The sequence below is a fragment of the Oreochromis aureus genome, linkage group 1 (assembly GCF_013358895.1).
Source record: "Oreochromis aureus strain Israel breed Guangdong linkage group 1, ZZ_aureus, whole genome shotgun sequence".
Taxonomy (NCBI): domain Eukaryota; kingdom Metazoa; phylum Chordata; class Actinopteri; order Cichliformes; family Cichlidae; genus Oreochromis; species Oreochromis aureus.
Window position 1 is genome coordinate 35998783 of NC_052942.1, and position 22303 is coordinate 36021085.

The 22303-nt window shown below is 40.8% G+C and overlaps 1 protein-coding gene across 1 annotated transcript; it reads right to left on the reverse strand.

Moving 5' to 3' along the window:
• LOC116325540 (neuropilin and tolloid-like protein 2) lies at positions 1-21861 on the reverse strand. Its single transcript, XM_031746472.2, has 10 exons — positions 21359-21861; positions 16773-16829; positions 16347-16490; positions 13024-13272; positions 12442-12489; positions 11775-11902; positions 7601-7829; positions 3396-3509; positions 3139-3269; positions 1-1899 (listed from the first exon to the last, which is right to left on the reverse strand). Exons 1-10 carry the CDS (start codon positions 21366-21368, stop codon positions 1153-1155), a joined length of 1857 nt encoding a protein of 618 aa, XP_031602332.1. The 5' UTR covers positions 21369-21861; the 3' UTR covers positions 1-1152.
• Between the last annotated feature and the right edge of the window lie 442 nt (positions 21862-22303).

Here is a 22303-nt window from a genome sequence, read left to right on the forward strand (position 1 = left end):
TTTAATTCAACAAAATGAAATTATACAACTAGTGGTTAAAATCATAATTGAGTCCCATATAGGCTACATGTCTGTCACTGTAAGGAAACAGGTTGTGCTTGTTTTACACACTCGATTCATGGGGACACAGAGGAATTACATTTTCTCCTTATAAGGGTAGGGATTTGGAGAGGCATGGCAGGGAGAGGCTATTTTGATTCAAGCCAGGGCTCACATCCAAATATTTATATCTCATAAATGATCACTCAAAGTCTGAATCCTCTTATGCTATAAAACTCACAGAGCAGAAATAGTCTTTTTCTGTATTTCTTAGCAAAATAAGACAGTCTCTTCATGTGCTCTTCCTGAGGAGAGACTGAATGAAGCGTACCTTCTGTATATGTGAGGTAACCATGAAAAATACATATTATAGTAATATCACATAATTATCATTGCCATCTTCATATTTAGTTGATCATTACTGATAACAACAACTTCTTCATCTTCCACCTCATCATCAACACAACATGTCATGGATGAGTCACCTTCATAAAATCGTCTGAGCAACAAATGAAAAAGATCAAAGAGTTAAAAGCCAAGCATCATCGTGAGGCTGGATACATACTGGTCTTAACGGTACAGTACACTGACAAAAATAAAGACTCAAATAAATTATTAGAAGACACACTATCGATCATATATCATATATCTGTGCATGGCAGGTGAATAAATGCAAAAAGTCAGTCTACAACATCTCTCCAGGTTTCTCTCTTTCTGTATTTGAGTGGTAACCCAACAGAGAGAAGTCTGGGTCTACATGCGAGAACATTCTCCTAGAAGTCTCTGATGGAAGGAGAGGTTTATTCAGTATAAGACTGCAGAGACCAGATGTCTCCACACTTTGTGCACTCCAAATCTTTCAGTATCCTGAAGAACAGAACCAGTAGTTATGTCAGCTTTTTTCCCCACTTCCATTTAGTTCTTTTGATCCATTCTTCCCAAACCTCCACATGAGAATGCGAGGAGTCCTCGAGAGTTAACCCACAATACCAGTGCTTGAAGACCAATGGCAGAAGAGCACACAGGAGTATTCAGTTTGGAATTATAGTCCTCCTGTCTTGCATTCTTTAGATGATCGACCTGCAAGATCTGTTTCCATTTCTTTCCTTCCATCTAAAAGTCCATGGACATGGAGCGCTGTTGTGGATCAACTATGGTGGTACTGTTACGAGCACTGTTGCCACGAACACTGAGGGTTCCACAGGCTCCTCCCATCCCACCAATACCTCCAGCGATGCCACTAGGCCCTGCCATGCTCATGGCTCCTGCCATACTCATTCCACCACCCATCCCACCACCCATTGCCACTCCTCCCGTTATACCCACCGCTCCTCCAATTGCTCCTCCTGCAATCCCTGATGCTCCTCCTCCTCCCATTGCTCCTCCACCTGTGGCTCCTCCACCCACTCCTGTTGCACCGCGCCCATAAATCTCACATGTGGTCTCCTCTGTGACCCGGTCCTCAATGACCTGCTGGTCGCAGTCGTGAGTCTGTGAGTGCTGCTTGTAGCCATAGCAGCTCTTCTTATAGCTGGCTGTGGAGTTGAAAGTCTTCATGGGTGGCGGCTTGGAGAAGTCGTTGTGGTAGGACAGCTCCATCGAGCTCAGAGTGGTGCGGCTGTGTTTCATACTGCCACCGCCAGTAGCCACAGAGCCTTGTGAACCACAGTGGTGCTCGTGGACGCAGCGGGACATAGTGGAGGAGCGCCGCATCTTGTGGAAGCTGTCCAGCTCCTCAGAAAGGTCAGCTAAGTCAGAGGACATCTCTTTGTCACGCAAAGAGAAGAGCTCGTAGTGGGGAGGGTCGAAGACCTCCTGGAATCCAGCCTTATTGAAAACACCAGGACGCCGAGCTACAACCTTGAAAAGAAAAGGATCCATTCAGACTATACACTTAAATGATTACCAGGCCACTGGTTGTCCACTGTGATGCAGCATGAGCATATATCAAGACAATAGAAGGAATAACCATTTTAAGTCTTAAAACTGTCAAAAAAAATGTAATAAATGTGCTGCTTTAAGCACTCTGAAAACTAAATTTCTTCTTTTCCTATATGAGTGATTTGGTCCACCATGGACAGAGTTTTTATTTTTTTCCTCTTTTCATCAGGACTTCTCCAACATTAGACACTTCAAAACCTTGGGTTTTAAATCAGAATGAATTTGTACTACTTTTATTTGTCTCAGTTCTTACTTAAATCTTCTCATTTTATGCTTCTTTTTCTTAAATTTTATCACATCTTCCTATGTTTTTATCTTTTTTGATTATCTTAAATGTACAGCACCTTGGTCAACAGTTGTTGTTTTAAATGTGCTATATAAATAAATTGGACTTTGACTATTTTATCACATGAGACATTTATGTATGTGTTCTTTTTTTGTGCTGATTAACTGGATGGCTGTCAGCTGGGAAATGCCAGATGAATGTTAAATCTGAAACACCTAACTCTGAATCTTCTCTAACTTTCTCCACTTAAACAGTCATGTTTCTAAAATGGTAAAACAAGTACTTAAGCACTTGTTTTAGTAAGTACCTTTTGTGCCATAAACATGAATGAATAATTTAACTGAATGCACATTATTTGCTTGCTTTTTAATGTATATATTTTAAATAAATTTAAAGCATGAGTCAAAAGGAGAGTACTCCTTTCTAGGGTCTCCACTTTGAAAAATGTTCAGCACTCACTCAGGGAGAAATTCATTATGGGGGAGTCAGAGACTCCAATATTTTTGGCCACCTCAAGACAGCCATGAAGTAGTGCTTACTGAGTAAGTAATGGGTTCTGGGAATTATGAGGCATCATAGAGTGATGGAAAAATAGATGGAAAAGGAAGCTTAAGAGAAAATGGTGAAACATAAGAAGATATTACAATGCGACTATACATTTCTTATCTCATGTACTGGATTATTTTTGAAATGTGGTGAAATCTAAGCATAAGCTTTTTTGTTTTCTGTCTTTAGAGCTACATTTGTTTCCAACTTATAAGTAATTTCATTGCTTTTAATAATGTATCATTTTTTTAGGCTCGGACATCTCTTGGTTGAATGAAAGTCATGAAAGTCCAGCCACAACCAATGGCAAACAAAGACTGTATTACCTTTTTTCTTGGCTGCTTCATCTGGACCAGGATGGAGATGATAAGAAGAACAAGAACTATGCCTGATGAGACGCCGATGACAGTGCCATGGGTCTTAGTGATCTGATGAAAAAGCCCCTTAGATCGTTTCTCTGTAGCAAAAAGGTTAACGAGGGGAACGACAGCAATGAAAACTGGGAAATTTAAAAGCAAATCCAAAATCTAAAAACATGCCATGTAAGACTTAATCAGCTAGCTGGAAGAAAGAAGATAATCACCTTTGCAGTGGTTTTCATCCCATGGGTAGACACAGTTCTGAACGCCATTGCAGACCAGGGAGTTGTTAATACACATGTTGCTGTGACAGAAGAAAGTATTGTCGTTGCAAGGAGCTGCAGGCAAAAGACAATACACAGAGATAATGGAATTTAGAAAAAAGAAAACATCTGTCTAACAGTGCTGAGTAAAAGATGACTACACTGTGAAAAGGACCAGAAGCTATTTTGATGATAACAATAAAACAATAACAATAAAAGAACAATCATTTGGCTGTGGAAATCTGTAGAGGCCCGTAATAAAAGATGAAATGTTCTATTATTTTCTGAAACACTGGAGGTCTAATGGAGACACAGTACACATAAGGCCATGCATCATCATTTCCTGCACACATAACATCGGAGTGACGAGGGGAGGAGATGACGGCTTCACTAAACTGCAGCCATCATGTCAAGGGACTCTAACAGAGGGGAGACAGAGAGCGGGTGGAGAGGGGGAATAGGGAAAAGATGAAAAGAAAGGCAGAGGTGGGGATGTGGGGGCAGAAATGGCTTCGGTTCATCATGGAGGTGCAGGTGGTTAGGCATGTGCCGCGAGACACAGCACATTAAAGCAACTTTCAGCTTATGAAGACTGTGATGGCACAGACAGAGGTGACTGGTAATTGAGGCTGGCTGCTGGGCTCAGGAAATCGATGCACTTCCAGTCAGTAGGAAGACATGCAAGGCTGAAAGAAGATGCAGATGACTGCATACTCGTATAGAGAAGTTTGGAGCTGCAGCAAAAGCCAATTCTTATCTGCCAAGTGGAACTAGAGATGGGTGATGTGGAAACTGGGTTTAGGGTACTTCAGGATATTTATAGAGTATTTTGTTTATTAGTCCAGAGGAATTGTTTAGCAGACAGAAAATTTTAACACTAATAGTTGGTTAATATTTCACAAACTCCTCTATATAACAAATGGAAAATTTATGTCGGGTTGTAAAGAAACAGGAGTGTGCAACTAAGTTTGATCTAAAATAAAACTTCTTATTGGCTCTAATACACAATAAGGGAAATCAGAAAACCTGATCTTTGTGAAAGAAGCCCTATATTATAAACACATTTAACGCCAAGTGTGTCATATTCGATACATGAGTTTCTGTGTGGTTCAGTGTGGGGGTTTTTTCATGCAGTGCTACTGTAATAAACTGCACAGAAATACCAGGAGCAAAAACTATACAAATTAAAACTAATATATGCAAATTGATATTTTATTTTTCTTTAATTTGTCAGAAGGTTCAATAAACACTCTAGTTTCAAAAAATTAGAATTTTATGGTAATTATTTCATGGTTCAAGCTTTACAAGGTTAAAACAGCTGATGAGTAGTATGCTTCCATTTAATTTGTTTCCATTTCAGTTGTCAACAATAACAGAAAATGATGTCTACAGGATATTTTCTTCATCTAATTTCAAGTCAGTTTTACACTAAATCCATTATTATCCAATTATTTGTATAAGATGTGTCGTATATCCTGGACAGGATGGCACAGGCACAGAAACAGCCATTCACGCTCACATACACAACAAACAGGAATCACTGAGTAACAAATAGGAGTTCAGAGAGGGAAAACATGCCAAGTCCACACTGAGACGTTCAAACCCAGAACAGTGCTAAGCACACTGTCCAATCCTAAAATCCTAAACCTCATAACTTGTGCAAAATATGACCCAATCAGATTTGTCCTGTTCAGTTGAGTAAAGGATGCAACAGAGAATAATGATAACATTAAAAAAAAACAATTAGATAGATAGATGATTAATGTATGATTCATATTTATACTTCTTTGTTGGGCCCAAAGGATGAGCATGCTTTTAAAATGGTGTTCACAAAGATAAATATTGTTTCTCTTTGCATGCAGTACAAAGCAAAATCTGTCTCTTATGGCTTGTTCGCTTCTCCAAACTGTCCCTTCCAAGCTCCCCTGAGTAAACCATTCCACCCTTTTTCTCTCTCTTTTTTTAAACACACAAGCTTAGCGGCTGTGTGCACACACACTCTCTGAGTCTTTATCACAGCTGAAACAGACTCTAGTTTGCTCTACTAGTTTCAACCCTCTTCCAAGGTCCATTGTGATGAGGGCTTTGAGCCTTCACTTGCCTCCCTCCACTTGCTTCCTCTGCCTCAGGGTTAAATAACTTTGACAGCGGGACATGCATATGGGCATGTATGTGAGGTTGTGCATGAAAGAGTATGTGTGCGCTGGAGTGTGCTCTCCGTCTATTTCCCAGTGAGAAAGTAGACAGGGTCGCTCCCCTGACACCGCCATCACTTCCAAACCGATTATGTGTCTCTCGCCTTCAAAATGTAGTTTCTAGGAAGGTGTCAACAGCGCTTCACCCTCTTACTCACAGCCTCTCTCCTCACACAAGGACACAACTCATCTAAGTGTGTGCATTGTGTGGCCGTGAGTTTATTTAATAAGGCTTTCATGTGCCTGGTTTACATTTCATAGGGGATTCTGCTGGAAGATTAGAGCACATGAAGAATGACGGAGTGCAAAAGGCACAACTCATCTTGTACTAAGTGACAAAGATTAATTGTTCCCTCTGACCTCCAAGCAAACTTTAAGCCAGTCGCTGACTCTGACCAAATAAAGTTTAGGAGTTATTCAGGAGTCTTCAGACTACTCTGAGATGAACTGTGTGATCAGAATTAATGAGGATCCAAATGATCTTAAGGACTCTTCAAGTAAAAAAAAAGAAAAAGAAAAACACCCTTGCTGAATCTAAAAGCCATCAAGTTGTGACTGCAATGGTTATGGGTTTGCTGATGAAAACAACATTAGCATTCACACAGGGCTTGGGAAGTGTGCAGGAGAATGTGGCAATTAATATTTCAGTCTATTCAGGCATTTAATGAAAATATTACAGTGTGCTAACAGAAAACTGTTTTCTGCCTGGCAATTTCTTTCTACTTTATACGTAACCTTTGGCAGCATTTGTCTGAAAATCTCTTGTCCTTCAAAAGTGACGAAGCCCAAACTGAAATTACTTCCATTAACCCCATTCAGCATTTTCTTTCACCAAAACAGAGAAACAAATTTCTAGTTTCCTTTTGTAAGTGACCTATAATAAACACAGTATGATGCTGTGACATGCATATCAAGAAACGATTTGATACTTTCAGTTATTTAAAAATGCTGGAGTTAATAATTGGTTTTCTCATATCTGCGCCCTAAACATGGCGCAGCGTAATTAGCTTTCCTTGCTGAAATGGCACTTCAGTGTCTGTTACTGACTGCTGATGCAAATAGAACACAGGACCTCATAAATCAACTGTTTTTACAACTGCTTGCGTGTGTGGGGTTGATAATGTAGAGCCTGGAAGATCCTGGAAGTATCAACATGTATTTCCTCCTGGCGGATGGGAATTGAGAACTGGTTCCAGTTGGGAAGAGGCACCAGATTCTCCAAAGTTACAGTTTCTTTTATTAGTATGAGCACATTTTTATGAAACTTGCTGAATCTAGAACAAAAGGCAGCAGAACCTTTTGGCATGCCCGAGTCACATGTAGGCATTTTTCTTCTGTTTATTGAATGTGTTTGGACTCAAATAGTAAATCAGCCATGCTAATGCTGAAAACCTGTGAAGGCTTTTTTTCTTTTTTCCTAAACAGAAAAATGATGAAGACTCATTAGGGAACTGATAATGAATCACCAAACCAACAAGCAGAATTGATGATGGCAACGAAATCTTATCTATATAAATCCCTACGGCTTACCTGTTCTTAACAGAGAATTATTCAGCCAAAGAGGGCAAAGAAAACTACAAATCATACTCCTAATAAACAAATAACAACACAAAACTGTTATATTTGATCTTATTTGTCAGCTTAAAAAAAGCTAGAGATGGTTAAATCCCTTTAATTAGTCAATATCTACAGAGAGGCATAAAGTGCTGTTCAACAGCAGCAGGATGGCGGGTTTGATGCCGTAAAAATTGTCTAGCTCACAGTTTTTATACATGTGGTCAGACTGAGCCCATTGTGTGTATTCCAGATGGCATCCAGAAACTGATGTCTTATGCTTGTTTTTTTTTTTTAACAGCATAACAAATGGCTCTAGGCCAAATACTCAACCATGTGGAAGTTCACATGAGGAAACAAGATGTTAAAATGCTGTGTCCAGGCTGAATTAGTATTGTCAAGAAGACTGGCACTCACGATCAATAAATGATGTGAACAGCATGCGGAAGCGGCTGAGTCGGCTCTTCTCATCGGCCCACATTCGTACGACTCCCATGTCGTTGTTAAGCATCACATCATTAGCCACAGTGCTGCAGAACTTGGCTTTGAGGTTTTCAATGGCACTGCTGCCATCGTACACAGCCACGAAGTTCTTCTTACACTCATTGGAATGCTCCATCTGGTAGTCTATGAAGCGCAGGTAGATCTGGGGATGCACAGGAGATGCAAATCAAATGAAATTCACAGCGATACATCACTTCGCTTCACTGCTGTCTAACCATGACAGCAGACTAACTTTACTTTTTATGTCAGCAAAGTGTGAAAATATCAGAAAAGCCAATATAGCAGACACGGAAAATGTTCAGACACTCGTAATAAACAGAACGCAGATAAGAGAAGAACCCCGTGAACCTGTGAATTGTTATAAAGCCCTTCCTTAGAGCATGTTGGTATGGAAGAAGGATGAAGAGTTCAGCAGATGGAAAGAACATAGATTTACTTTGTTAAAGTAAACCTAATTCATCCGGGTTGTGATACATATAACAGTATATAGCAGTGTATAGCAATGTATAAAAGTAAATCTGAGAATATGGAGCAGCGTGCTCTGTGTTCCTCACACACTGTTTTTTTCATGGTTCTCTTCAGAGAATGCCGCAGGGAGGAAAGACTAGTGAGCTGAAGCTGCAGCTCTCCTGGCATTGAAAGTCTGGGCTCAGAATGAAATACTAATGGTGTGTTCACCTGGTCAGAAAGTCAGAAAATTTCAGCTTTCCAGAAATTGCAGTCAAACACAAGTATCAAAACACCTTGTATTTATCATGTTGTACTGACCCAAAATTTAATGGGATGTTTAAAAACCTGACTGAAATGCACTAGTTTGTCCTTTGAACATCGCATCGATTCTCAGCCTCTCAATATAACAGTTTCACAACCAAAATTTCACCTGGTTATAGCATGAAGCACAAAGAAGCAAGTCATAAAGAATAAGCCAGTTACAAAACATATTTAATAAAAGCTACTTTCAGCTGCTCCCTTAGTCACAAGGGGTCACGCCAGAAGGTAGTTCTACATGTTTGATTTGCCACATTTTAACACCAGACAGTCTTGCTGACACAACCCCAATGAGATATGCGTGTCTCCTTACTGGACTGAAACAGGACCTTTGACTTGTTAGAGAAACGTGTAAAAACTGCTAGACCATGGAGCCAGTAGAAAGCATGCTCAATACAGTTTCTTTATTAATATAATTTTGTTACTACACCTGTGCTTTTTCTACAATAACACTACCACTGAGATACAACTTCACTTTGAGCCTGTGCCCTGTTTATGAATGTCTTTCTTACAAAGTGGATGTACAGGAAGGTGATGGCCTGTAAACCTACATTTTTTTCTAATTACCACCAGGGGGTGCCTCCCTATTATAAAGCAGCCTATGAGAAAATACATAGCTACTGCAAACTAATTAATGACCTCAATCAGTAGTTTTACATCAGTTAAGACAAAGTAATTTTCATTTTGCTAACATGGACCCATGGCGAGTAAAATAAACAATAAAGCAGGGATGTGGCTACCTTGACACTATATGAGGGTGCAACATTTTCCATTTCTCAGTCAGAGTCACCTCTTGCTCCCAATGTGTTTCCAAAGAATTGGTGACAGTTAAAATGCCAGCCAGGCTTCAAAATTAATTTCACAAACTAGTGGGTTTTGTCACAGTAGCAATGTCCATCTTATCTTTACAGTCTATGTAGCCAGCTCAGCATAGTTTGCTTATTATTAAGCCTAAGTATATAACTGTGTTTCATTTCAGCTCCCACTGTGAGTAACTGCATAGCACGAGTCAACAAATTATTCTGCGAACAAGTCACGTCAGGAATAATGACATGATAAAATCATGACCATAGCTCAGATTAAATTTCAGCACATTTAGCTCGCAGACACCGGTGAGCAGGCAGCAGTTAAGTAGCTGCTGAGCCTGCTGCTCTTTTCCTTTTGCGTCATTGAGCTAATGTCTGGCCACTAAACTCTGTCCTTCTACTAAATTCAGATCATCTTCACTTCTGCCTCCCACTGCACATGATGAATCAGTGAAGCGATTGTGGAGGCTACTTTCTATGCGAGTAAGAAAAGAATGCGTGTTCATGCAAATCGTGTATGAATAAAATATTACTTTCTTATATACATATCAGTATTTAATGTGCATAGGTAATTACTTGTACTGTGTGAATGGATACTGTGTAATTTGTGACTGAATGCATCTGCCACTTTATACTTAATAGGATGTGCATGAATTTGTGTGCATTAGTGTATTGAGCCCAGTGAGCAGCCCAGGAGTGTGTAGATGACTCATTTAGTCACGAGGGAGAAGCAGAGCAGCAATGAATTAAGGCTAGCCAGGTTGCGGTTGTAATTCCAATGAGATTTTTGATATCTAGTCATAAATATCAGAACTTATCACTGGGTTTTCACTCTTGGCCTGAAAATATTGCCTACTCGTGAATCTCCAGGGCCACACTAAATAAAATTCGCCTGCACTGCTTTTTCCCATGCTGCCTATCTGTGTGTTTGCACTGCTCACACCTATTATGTTTTAAATTACAACCACAGTACAGACAAGACTGCCAGAAGTGTTGTTCTCCATGAAAGGAGTGCACAATGCTACTGTATGCATTCCTGTTACATATTTAAATGTAAATAATTTATAGACTTACTCAGATTTATATCCACCGATCAGCCACAACACTAAAACCTCTGGAAGGTAAAGTGAATCAGTGGTCATTGTGCTACAATGCAACCTGCCAAGGCATTCATGTGGATGCCTCTTTTTTACATGCTGGCCATTCAAATGTGACAAAACTGGCTCAAAAATGTAGCAAAAAACAAGTCTATACAAGAGGTTTACTTAAACAGGAGAGGGGTGCCATAGCTGTAACAGACTGAGTACACTCAAAGGAAATAACACTCTCAACACCAACTGCATTGCTACGTTGTAAAAACTACTCAGCTACAGCTCAAGGAACATGATTAAAAAGGAAAAAAAACAAAGTATTGAGTTGACTCTGCATGAATTGGCACAAACCTGATCTACCGAGACCCCACAAACCACCTCCTAGTTTACTGTTTACCCCCTTCAGTGGTAAACAGTAAACAGGTGGTTTATCGGGTTGTGGTTTTACATCTTCTTGGCTACATATTTACTTATTTACTTGCCTTGTAACAGAGAATATCAAAAATAGTTTCCCAGTGACACAAAGCTAGATAAGAGAAATGTGAATAGCATCACAATAGTAATAGGTGAATGTGCAAAGAATTAATGGTGCAAAGACAGAGAACAGTGGGAAGGTGAAGCAATGGAAAGTGGTGCACACTGAACAGACTGGCAGTATACAGGATGATTTTAGAGTTTACTTCACGACTGTTTAGATATTCTGAGTCGTTCCTATTCTTGTTTGTACTCCAAGGATCCCCCCACACACTCGCTTCAACTCTGTTCACGTTTCTAGTCCTGATGGTAAAATTCAAAATGACTTCTCCTCAGATTTCTTTTCATGGATGACTATTCATATCTATTCTGGGACTAACTGCATTTGTTGCAATGAGATTTTTGTATCATTTTCATGCGATCTTGGACAGGATTCATGCAGGCTTTTGTCATTTACACAGTTCCATTAGTGGCCAAAATAAATATTCTGAGCTGGGGTGTGAACAGAGCCCCTGTGCTCTTACAATTCGCTGAGAAAGATGTGCAACCTCAATTTTCAGTGACGCTGAGAGGCGTGAAATGATAGAACACAACTGAGAGAAACATTACTGATGGTTTAGATGTAAAATTTCTGTCTTTCTGTGGCGCCAACTCAGTATGTTGCCAGTGTAACAAATATCCCCAAGAGAGATGAATAAAAACCCTTGAGTGTTATTCCACTTTATTTTGTAGTGAGAATGGAGGATGTTTAGAGATTTTATTTATTCAAGGTGTGCATTTGTCTGGCATAATGAAATGGCTTTGAACATGACTCATTCAAGCAGAAAGATAGATACCAGCTAGATTTTAGTGTTTAGAAAGCACCCCAATGGAGCTCGAGCAGGAAAGAAGAAATGTGTTAAGGATCGTACCTGCTTACTGACTAAAATTAGTCAGTGCTGTACTGACCTTGGACTGAGAAGGAGCCTTGATTGTCCAGATACAGTCCAGGGCATCACCAGGCTTCACTCGTTTTTCTTCCTCCACCTGACTGGAGTGGATAATCCCGTCCCATCCACCAACATTAAACTGGCATTCTGTAGACAGACAAAAGAAATGTGGAGGAGAAACATAAAAGAAGAAAAAAATAAAAGGAGAGAAGGGTGTAAAATAAAGAAGTCAAGAATAGGGTCACATGGATGTACATAAAAGAACCAAATGGAAAAAAAAGAGCAGAGGATAACAAGAAAAATGGTTATTATGAGAAGAAACACATGACAAACAGAGGGACAGATGACGGATTTTATTGAGGAAAGAAAAGGATTTAAGGCTGAATTGAAGTCAGCATAGCGGATTAGGAAAAAGGACAATAGGAAGACAGAGGAACAAAGACAGAAAGGCAGGGAGGGAAGAGCAAGATAAAAGAGGTGTGTGTTCCTTCCTTCATGTTCTTTAATATGTGCATGTGTGTTCATGTACGTCCTTTCAATTCATTTACAGTCGTGTGCCTGTCAAGGTACATTTGCGCATTCAGCATTAACGCCAGTGCCTGAGATAGCCTCCGGTAAGCTTCTGAGCACAGAGGAGCTCTTCAAAAAGGATCGAACGCAAACCTGCAAAATACTGAAGAGCTTACCTGGGATGGGGTTTAGCAGTCCACCCACGTGCAGATGGAAATCAGGGTCTGAAATGATAAGATGTGGATGGCACATTACTCTCAATCCACAGAGCAGAAACAGGTAAGAAGAGAACACAAGATAAGATCACATTAATGCATCCAAGATAAAGCAGAACGGAGGTCTGTTTGGAGCTAATATCTGTCACCTGATGGGAGGCACTGATTTCTGGGTATATTGGGTTTAGATTTAGAAGGCTCTGATGTTGAACTTGTCTCTATTGAACGGCAAGAAAACAGGGGGGGAAAAAATCTATGATTGAAGAAAATTGTGGATCCTATGACAGAACTGTGGATGTCCATTCTGTCTTTTTCCATCATCTTTTACTGGTAATGAACACAAACAAGATGGGAAAGGGGGGAAGATAAGTATTCCTTTTGTTATACTGAGATCAGATTCTCCTTTATGTTTTGGGATAAAAGCAAACTAATCAGATCCTGTTCTTCACACATCTTACTCAAAACCTTTGATGTGTACAAAAATGTGCTTTCACACTCTGTGCCATTACATTCAGTGCAAATGTGCCCTTCGGTTGCTTGTACCTGCAATAAAGGTGTACTCGATTCGGAATCCAAGGCCTTCCAGCTCCTCGTCGCTGGTGAACTTAACCCACATAAAACGTCCTGTGGATGTGACAATCTCTGGATTCTTTCCCCCACAGAAGCGATCAATAAGCGGAGAGAAACCAAAAGGCCCATCACGTATTTCGATGTGATCGAAGCGACACTCAAACGATGGCTCTATGTAGTAGTTCTTATCAAAAGACAGCTGAATCCTTTGTCTAGGAAGGGCTTTGGCAAACAAGATAGCAGAGAGAGAAAAGAGAAAAAAGGAGAAAATCTGTGAAAAGAATACAATTAAATCTTTCTTTTAGAGGACACAGATAATCTGGGTGGTGTTCAAATGCATAAATTTAAAGTAGAGTCAAATATGAGCTAATCTGGATTTTGAAGTTAAGCAGATAGGCTGTCAGTTCTAACCTCTCTGCTCTCTGGGCGGTGAGATGAACTTTTTAGAAGTTGGCTCAGAGCAAGGTGCAGATTATAAATCTTGTAAATCCTGTTCCACATCGCTGACTGTTAATCTCTGATACTTAGCCATGCCAAATGTTTACTGTATGTAAATGTTTCTTAAGGTTGTATTCAGACATGATATTATATTTCTAGAAAGAACCAAAATGATCAAGGAAAATGTGACAAGTGGCCCACAAGAAAGTGGTTTGACTACTGAAAAGTAGCACTGAATTAAAAATGATCAATCTAGACGAAAACGTTTCCTGTCTCCTTACAGGCTGCATTACTGAGGACTTTCAGAGTAATTTCTGCTATTCAAATTATGAATAATGACCAATTTCAGCACAGGTGGTGTTCCCTCCAGATGAGGAGGTTGTTTGTTCTGCAACATCATTACCTGTTGTAGCACCCCCGAATATGATGGTCTAACTCAAAATCCATCCATCCATCCATCCATCCATCCATCCATCCATCCATCCATCCATCCATCCATCCATCCATCCATCCATCCATCCATCCCAGACAGGTTTTAGCTTAGATTTTATACTTTCAAGTTATGCTACTCAGTCCGTTTACAGCACATTCCCTGTGTGCATACATCACTCAGAAGAATACATATACAGACAGGTGACAAATTAAAGGAAAACCATGAACTCTTGACACCTACAATGAGTAAGTAAGTACGTAAAATTTATTTATATCTTTCCACAGATAAAAATCACAAAGTGCTTCACAATACAGAAGGTGATTTTGTTTGCTGGGGGAATATTTTGCATGTATAGTTTGAGCCCACTTCTCGCCTCAGAAGAGGTTCGCTTCAAATCAGTACAATGTTGCTCTGAGCATTTCTGAGTCTTCAGTGTATGATGACACATTTCTGTCTGGACTGGAGTGGTCTCTTCAAGGACGAAAATGCCCCATCCATAAGGTATAAGGATGCACTGAATGAGCATAAAAATTATGTGAGTCATATTCGATTGCCTTTGCATTACCCAATCTTAACCCAGCTGAACGCCTACGAGAGACTTCGCACTGAGATGTCAGGGAGTGCTCTCCAACCATCATCAAAGCACCAAATGAGAGAATATATCTTGTGACAAAGTTGTTCATCCTTCCAGTGGATTACAGAAACTTGTATGATCAATGTCATTGAGGACCGAAGCCATTCTGACAGGTGTGCAATGGCCCAACACTAAAATATTCTATTCTGCACTTTTCCTTTAATGTGGACACACATGACCACAGGATACACAAACTGAGCCACTGTGGGATATGTCAGCACTGCTGTCACTGATTTTGAGAATACACAACACTGCAGTCACAGCATGAACTCTAGTTCACAAGTTCATCTGTCATGCAGATCCAGATGAATGTACTGAATGTTTGTGGCACTTTAATACCATGCCTCCCCTCCCCGCACACACACTCACACACACACATAGTCGGTTGCAAGGGCAATTCATGCTTTCAGAGATGAATCATACTAAATAAAGATGCTGAGGGTGAGGGCGTGGGGCTCTCAATCATGCCAAGCTTGCAGAAGCAAAATGCACCCAGGAAAAGAGAAAAAAGAGCAAGGTCAAGGGTGGTACATGTGTATGGCACAGAGAACAAGTGAACTAAAATAACCAAAGTGATTCTCTTTTCCCTGTGTGAGTTTTTGCTTCTGTTCTTGCCTTTGAATTTGAACCTTTCTGCTTGAATGAGCAGCCTGTATGGCTGCACTTCCTGCTATGAGTGCATTCACTCCCTGATGTGTTGACTCTCATTTTCTCTATAACTTTCTATCTCCTTCTCTCTCTCTCACACACACACACACACACACACACATGCAAATGACACAGCTTGATACGTAACGAGCAGAATGTATAATCACTGAGCTGATGAACTCTGGGACATGACAATCAATGAGGCTCACTAACCACAATTTATGATTACAAAGCTATCTGATTAGCTCTTCTACCAAACGTGAGCATCCATCTCGCTGCGATTCAGAATGAAAGGCTGAACACTGGAGCCTGAATATGAATATGACTAAGGCCATTCAGGACTAAATAATAGTAAATGATAGGTTCCATCTGTGGTGTCCCAGGCCTGCTGCGAGGTACTACTGCACACATCAGTAGGCTGGCTGTGATGGAGTCACAGCTTATTCACCAACAATAGGTCTGAGCTTGCTTTGTCCACAGGGGGAGCACTTGAGCCATATGAAAAATCTATTCTCCACCACAGAAGGTAAAAGCACACATCTCATCAGCATGAGAGCCTGTACTTTAACTTCATGGATAAACAGTTCATCAATTTAGAAAACACATCAAGCAGCATCCCAGACCTCATCTCCTATAGCTACTAATGATGCTTTCCATTATGTTTCCCGTGCGGCAGGAAACCAAATTACTGATGGGTGTGATATTTCTGCTAAACACTAAAGCTGACAAGAATGCCTACAATTCAGTGATATGCCATCAGAGCTCAGTTGTGTAGCAGATGTTCATCTCTTTTATATTTTACTTCAATAACCGAATCTTTTGCCAATAGAGATGAGCACACTGTAGCACTGCTCTGATGAGGCCAGAAGTCAGGCGCTAACCACAATGCGCCACTCTCCATCATTCTCAAAGGGTTATATCTGTGTGCTGAAACAAACTCCGGATGGCTCATTTGGAAAAATGTCAGGCTGATTGCCCGCTAGCAAAAGAACAGAAAATCAGATAGGAGCGAGGTTATATAAAACAATGCCAGTCAGGCTAATGACATTCACTGAAGGAGGCAACACGCTGAAAGGCGGGAAACTGTGTCAGCTGTTCTGGCACTATGGAGCAGAAGATGAAACATCAGTGATCTGGCTTTACCTTCCAGGATGTAAACACACTCCTTATTGGGTGGATAGGGGTTTGGGTAGTTTGGGGAGGAGAAACTCCCGCCGTTGATGTTGCGGATCCACGTGCCACAGTCGTTCTGGTTGGGCCTCTGGCCGCCATAATCGCTCGGGGATTCTGAAATCAGAAAGGCAGCGGGAAAAGAGAGAGAGACAGACAGATGGGGTATTGAGTCAAGGGATCAATGGGGGGATGATTGGAAGGCAAGGAGGGCATACGGAGGATTGGTGCAAGAAAAGGAACAAGCAGGCAGGGGATAAAAAGGGACGAGAGGCCTGATGGAATTAAGAAAAGAACCCTTTTGTCCGGTGATAAAAGTAGAGATAATGCCTCCTCATTTCACACTGGTTCAATATGGATGAAACAACATTAAGAGAAAATAGGAGCACCTGAGCTTACCTTTAGTTCTCTGTGCCAGAGCGAAACCCTCTTCTATTAGAAAGAAGAGTACCCACGCTGTGAAACAGAGATATTACACATTAGTCACAGGTGACTTAAATTCTGTATTCATATCCTCGAGTTCATCAGCAGTAAAGCCACTGAACAGACACCGAATGTGATCGGCTGTGGTATTGATTTCCCCTGTGTCTGATGAAAGTGAAATATAGATCAATATCATTTTTAAGTACGTCTGTGATTGAGTTAGTAAAATTTAAAAAAAAAAGTATGGCTGGAAAAGGAAGAGGAGAGCTGAGAGAGAAAAGTTAATGCAATAAAGGTTTATCAAGAATGAGGGTTCTGCCTTCAGGAAAAAAAACAGTCCATTATCAATACAAATTATTCATGGAAGGACAAATAGTGCACAGGCATCCTGTATATAACACAAATCTACGATGGAAAGTGAGAACTAGACATGAGGTCACCATTTTATTCATTGCTTTTCAGTGATTAGGTGTTGTGATATATCTGTGTTAATGATAGCCATAATGTCTCAATAAGAAATACTGATATCATGTTCATGTTTTTAAAGATTCATACCGTCATGGTTACAGACTTTTTCTCCAACCCCCATTTTCAGTGTCATTTATTTACCGAAAACAGAGGCAAAAACACACAATTAAGAAAGCTGTACAAAGATTAATTAGACCAGGAGATTTATTTTCATCAGATTTTCCATAAATAGCAGCATTATAGTTATTATGAGTCTGTTTGGCCACAATAGTGACACTCTAATATTATGACAGTACTTGTCATTCTGCGGCACAATAAACAAGGGCTACTGTGATTCTTTTCTCTAATTACACTGCATATTATTTCCATGTTAACTGATAAATTGTTGGTCTATAAAATGTCAAATAAATATTAATCTAAAAGATTGTTTTCCTTGTCCTATAAGTAAATTTTCACATATGACTATCAAAATGGTTTCAGTTGTTCAGGAATTCCACTGATGCTTAGCCAAACACGAAACGTGGAAGCAGAAGAATATCAATAGCAATAATAGTTTTATCTGCAACACTAAAGTGCAGTGCTAGTAGGGATTTTGGTTTTAGAAATATGTTGCTAATGACAACACTTAATGGAGATAAAGTTCAGTGTGAGATAAAGGCATCAGTACATGAAGAAATAATACAGCTCAGATTATATATAGATATGAATGGTGGGAATACCTGAATTAGTCACAGCTTTAAATGTACCTATACGGTGTGAACAGACTTGCAGTGATACTTGTAGAGTTATTTAAAGATAATTTGAATCTACCAACTCCATCTACTAATCTGCAGCCTCTGGGCACCAGAAAGATAAAGCATTCGCACAAAAAAATGGATAACGGGCCTCTGGGCTCACAGCGTTGATGAGAAGACAGGCATCTGGGCAGCGCATGGACACGGCCAATAAATGGAATATGTTGTAGTACAATGATATCTGCACTGAGAGCATGCATGTTACAGCTTCTGACACTGTCTTGCTCTGATAAGCCGCTGTAGACCTGATCCCCACTGAGTTCATAATAGGTTGCCCCGCTCACATCGAATAGGAGAGCAAGTGTGAGCGTGGCACATTGCATAATGGCACCCAGGAAGGATGGATGGAAGACTGAGAGAAAGAGAGAGAGAAAGAAAAAGAGCGGGTATCTAATGAAGAACAATGCACATTTAACATAAGCAATGAACACAACCGTACCAGTGAGCATAGATGCTTAGACCCATTTTGAAATGCACACGTACAGAAATCCCCCCTCCCGGCTCCAGGATCTCATTACCTCTGTCTCCATTATCTTGCAGTGAAGTAGGTGGGAGTACGAACTACCACAGGCAATTTTGGAGAGCAGACCACCCAAATAACAGAGAGATGCTGCAAGCTCACACTGAGGCTTTTTCACTGTATAAGCCAGAATCTAAATTCTGAAGATATCTGAAACACTGCTGCCCTCCACAAAGCTACGATGTGCACAGTGGGAATCTCACCACACTCCGAAGGCCTTTTGTCAGAAGTTTTAAAACACAGACTTTGTAAGAAGAGTGCTTTTATCTGTAAAGACAGAGGGCTGCACTGGCTTAAATGTGTTTCAAGTCTATAAAAATGCAAACTCACTTTTTGGGCAAAGGTTGCATAATTTATCCCGGCAGTTGTAACATATTTTAAAAAAAATCAGCAGCTAAACAGAATTTGAGTCTTTGTCACTTCAGCATCAAGAGAACAACTTGCAAATGTGTATAAAAACAGATGGAGTGTGGAGATTATGAACATAGACACAACTTGTAAAAAAATTAAGGGCTAGCATCTTATGAAATAAAGCAGTCTTTTAAAAATGTAGGTTGGGCCATCTCATCCCGCTGACCTCTGGTCATTTTAAAGCACAAGAGGAAACGTTACCGCCGGTTTCAACCCTGCTATTCTAGGTCATGTCACTTCATCTTTACATCACTTCTCACTCTGGCGTCCAAACCAAGCAGAAGCTGGGCATAAACTGAGGCCACCACAGCTTTCTGAATTGAAACAGAATCAGCAGCACTGCTGTACCCTAAGGAGACACCCCCTGTTACACGGGTGGAAGAAATATCATTGCAGGCCCATGAGATACTATTGCCTGCCAATGATTTAGTGTGGCTTCAAGATAAATAACTTATGGGCACGAGTTAGAAGTGCCTGGGAATGAGATAGCTGACTTGTGGCTACAAGTACAAAGCAAAGGAACATAGAAACTAAACTGTCTTTATATTAGGGGGGCCATGAGATAAAGAATTATTTGTTTACTGGCCACACCAGGCAGAAATATCCTGCAGTTCATCATGGCTGTTGCCAAACAGTTGATAAGACATGAAAGTCTCTAAAAAGGCTTTAGTTTTACTCACACTGTAACCTGTGTAGTGAAATAGTGAGGTACATTCACCCAGAGAGGGTGCTGAAAGTCACAGAAAGCATCAGAAAATCAACAGCGCTGGAACACACTGGACAGCGCCACTATGCTGGCTATTAGACTCACCGCAAGCAGTATTAGTTTTCATGTATTAATCTGAGCATTTACAAACACACCTCAAAGTCAGCAAAGGCAGTTCCATACAAACAGCAGGTTATTGATTTAATATGGACAGTAATGCTTGAAGCAGCTTTTATTTTGAAGTGCAAGAAACTCTAGTCTGTTCAGTAGTTTTTACTACTTAACAGATTTTTCTTTAAGTTTTCTTTGTAAAACTGAACTTAAAACACTACGTATCTTCTGGTCACGTATTATTAAGACGTGGTAAGGATAGAGTTACATGCCCAGAATTGTTCATCCCCGTGTATTGAGAGAGCGTCACTGCCAGCTACTTTCTGGCAGTGACGCTCTCCTCACCTTCGTTAGCGGTAGTTCACTTTGCTGTTAAATCGTTTTCATGGCCTAAACCTCAGCGGTGCAGTGAACTGCCCACACATGCAGACCCTTTCACAGGTTCGCTGCACTTAATCGGCGTTGCAGCCTTGTGCTCCGGCGCGTGCCTCCTGTGCCGACGGCGCGAGCCTGTGGCTGCAGCGGGAGTCGCTCCGGCGGCAGCACGCGCTTGTGCGGGACGTCTGTGACTGGCTCTTAAACTTCGTCGTTTCCTCCGCAGCAGAGAAGGAACTGGCCATGGTAGCACCCTATGACACCCTTAGCTGTAACCCGTGCATTACAAAGTAATATGAGAGTATATTTCTTTTAGGTTATTGATAACATATATTAAATCATACAATAGTTTTAAGTTTCCTTTTCTGGACAGATTTACGCTAGGCTACACTATTTGTGACGAGTTGCTTTTATTACGCCTTATTGGAAGCACTCAATGCGCGCTGATGGCTCGTATCGTTGCTGTGCGTTTTTTTAAAAAAATTGTATCTGACCTTTGCTGTCCACTGTGATCATAAATCTGCTCCCACTGGCTTGTAAAGTGAGTATCGCTCAGATTCTGATTCTTTTTTCTTGCACCACTGGACCATTACAATATAATAAAAGCACAAAACTATTTTTTTTTTTATCGATTAAATGCTCGAAATACCAGATGATTAATGATGTTCGCTTTTATTTATTTATTAAATCTTTCTAATTAGCAGCGAATGTGCTTCGGTCGACTAAAGCCAATCAGACCTAACCAAACCCTGGAGGACCTGCGTGGTTTGAGCAGCAGAAGCTTGAACCAAGATCTGTCACAAGAGGGCAAGTAGATGCAAATAAAGGAAGACTGGAAATAGGTGTGACAGAAAGCAGGAAAAAAAGCAAACGTTGAAAACTGTCTGTAAATTGCATCAGCTGTCTCAGATTAAGCGAAAAACATAAAATTAACGAGGCGCATTTTAATCTTCTAAAGCGCATCCATGGTTAATAGGCTATTTGAATTTCATGGCACCTTCATTCTGATGGGATCAAACCCCACAACCTGCAGTTAAACTGTCAGCTGCGCTAAAAAGAGAGGATTAAAGGTTAAACGTTATATCCAAGGTTGAAATATTCTGTCGTCCGTGTCGTGGCCAAGGAATCAGACCTTGACGCGCACCTCGGATGACCGAGCGGCTCCTGTACAACTCACCTCTGTGCATTTCCTCTGACGATGTGATTCCTAACCCAAAAGCACCTTTTCTAAAAACGCCCTCCTTTTCTGACCATTGTAGGGGTCCACGAGGCTCTTCACAAAATCCAACTTTGCTTGGACAAAAGTAAATCCATTACGCAGAGCCGCGCTCCGCCGAGCTCTTCTTCGGCGTTCCCTTTGCTGTTTTGCCTGCAAGATAAACCCCGCTGCGAGCCTTTCAGCCAGGCATCATTACAGCAAAAGCAGCCTGCAGTTGGACCACAGTGGAGAAGACATGTGGAGGGTGGACTGATCCAGCTGGGCTGACGCGCTGTAAGGAGAGGAAGGTAGGTATCCAAAAGACGCAGACGGATGGATGATGGATGGAGAGTGACAGAGAGATGGAGACTGGGGAAGAGTACGGAGGAGGACAGCAGGAGGTGGAGAAGAAGAAGAAGAGTCCGTCTCTGTCAGCTCTCCGCCCGTGTCTGAACTAAGAAACGCTCCTGAACGAGGCTCATTTAAGCCGTGGGCGCTGCTTACATCAATGAGAGGCTTGTCAGGAACACGGTCAAGTTACAGACAACGCACACGAAGCTTTTCCGGTGAGGTATTTCAAAAATAAGGTTTCCCTCGCGAACTTGTTGCAACTTTTAAAGAGAAAAGAGCGTAAAAAATATCTATCTATCTATGGGGATAACACTAATTCAGCAGTCCCGAATAATACAGTCATGGATAACTAATGTGCTAAATATTGCACATGTGGACACTGCTCTCATTAAGAAAGGGAATGACACATTTCCCCCACATTCAACTTTTGCTTGTTTCACTGGATGCTTTTATTTTTAAGGAAATATCATGTTTCCGGTTCTGTAACGCTTTATTTGCTGCCTAGTCTAACACAGCGTGCAGCGCACCACCTACTGCTTTGAGTCCCCTTCTCTTCCTCACTGTATCTCTCCG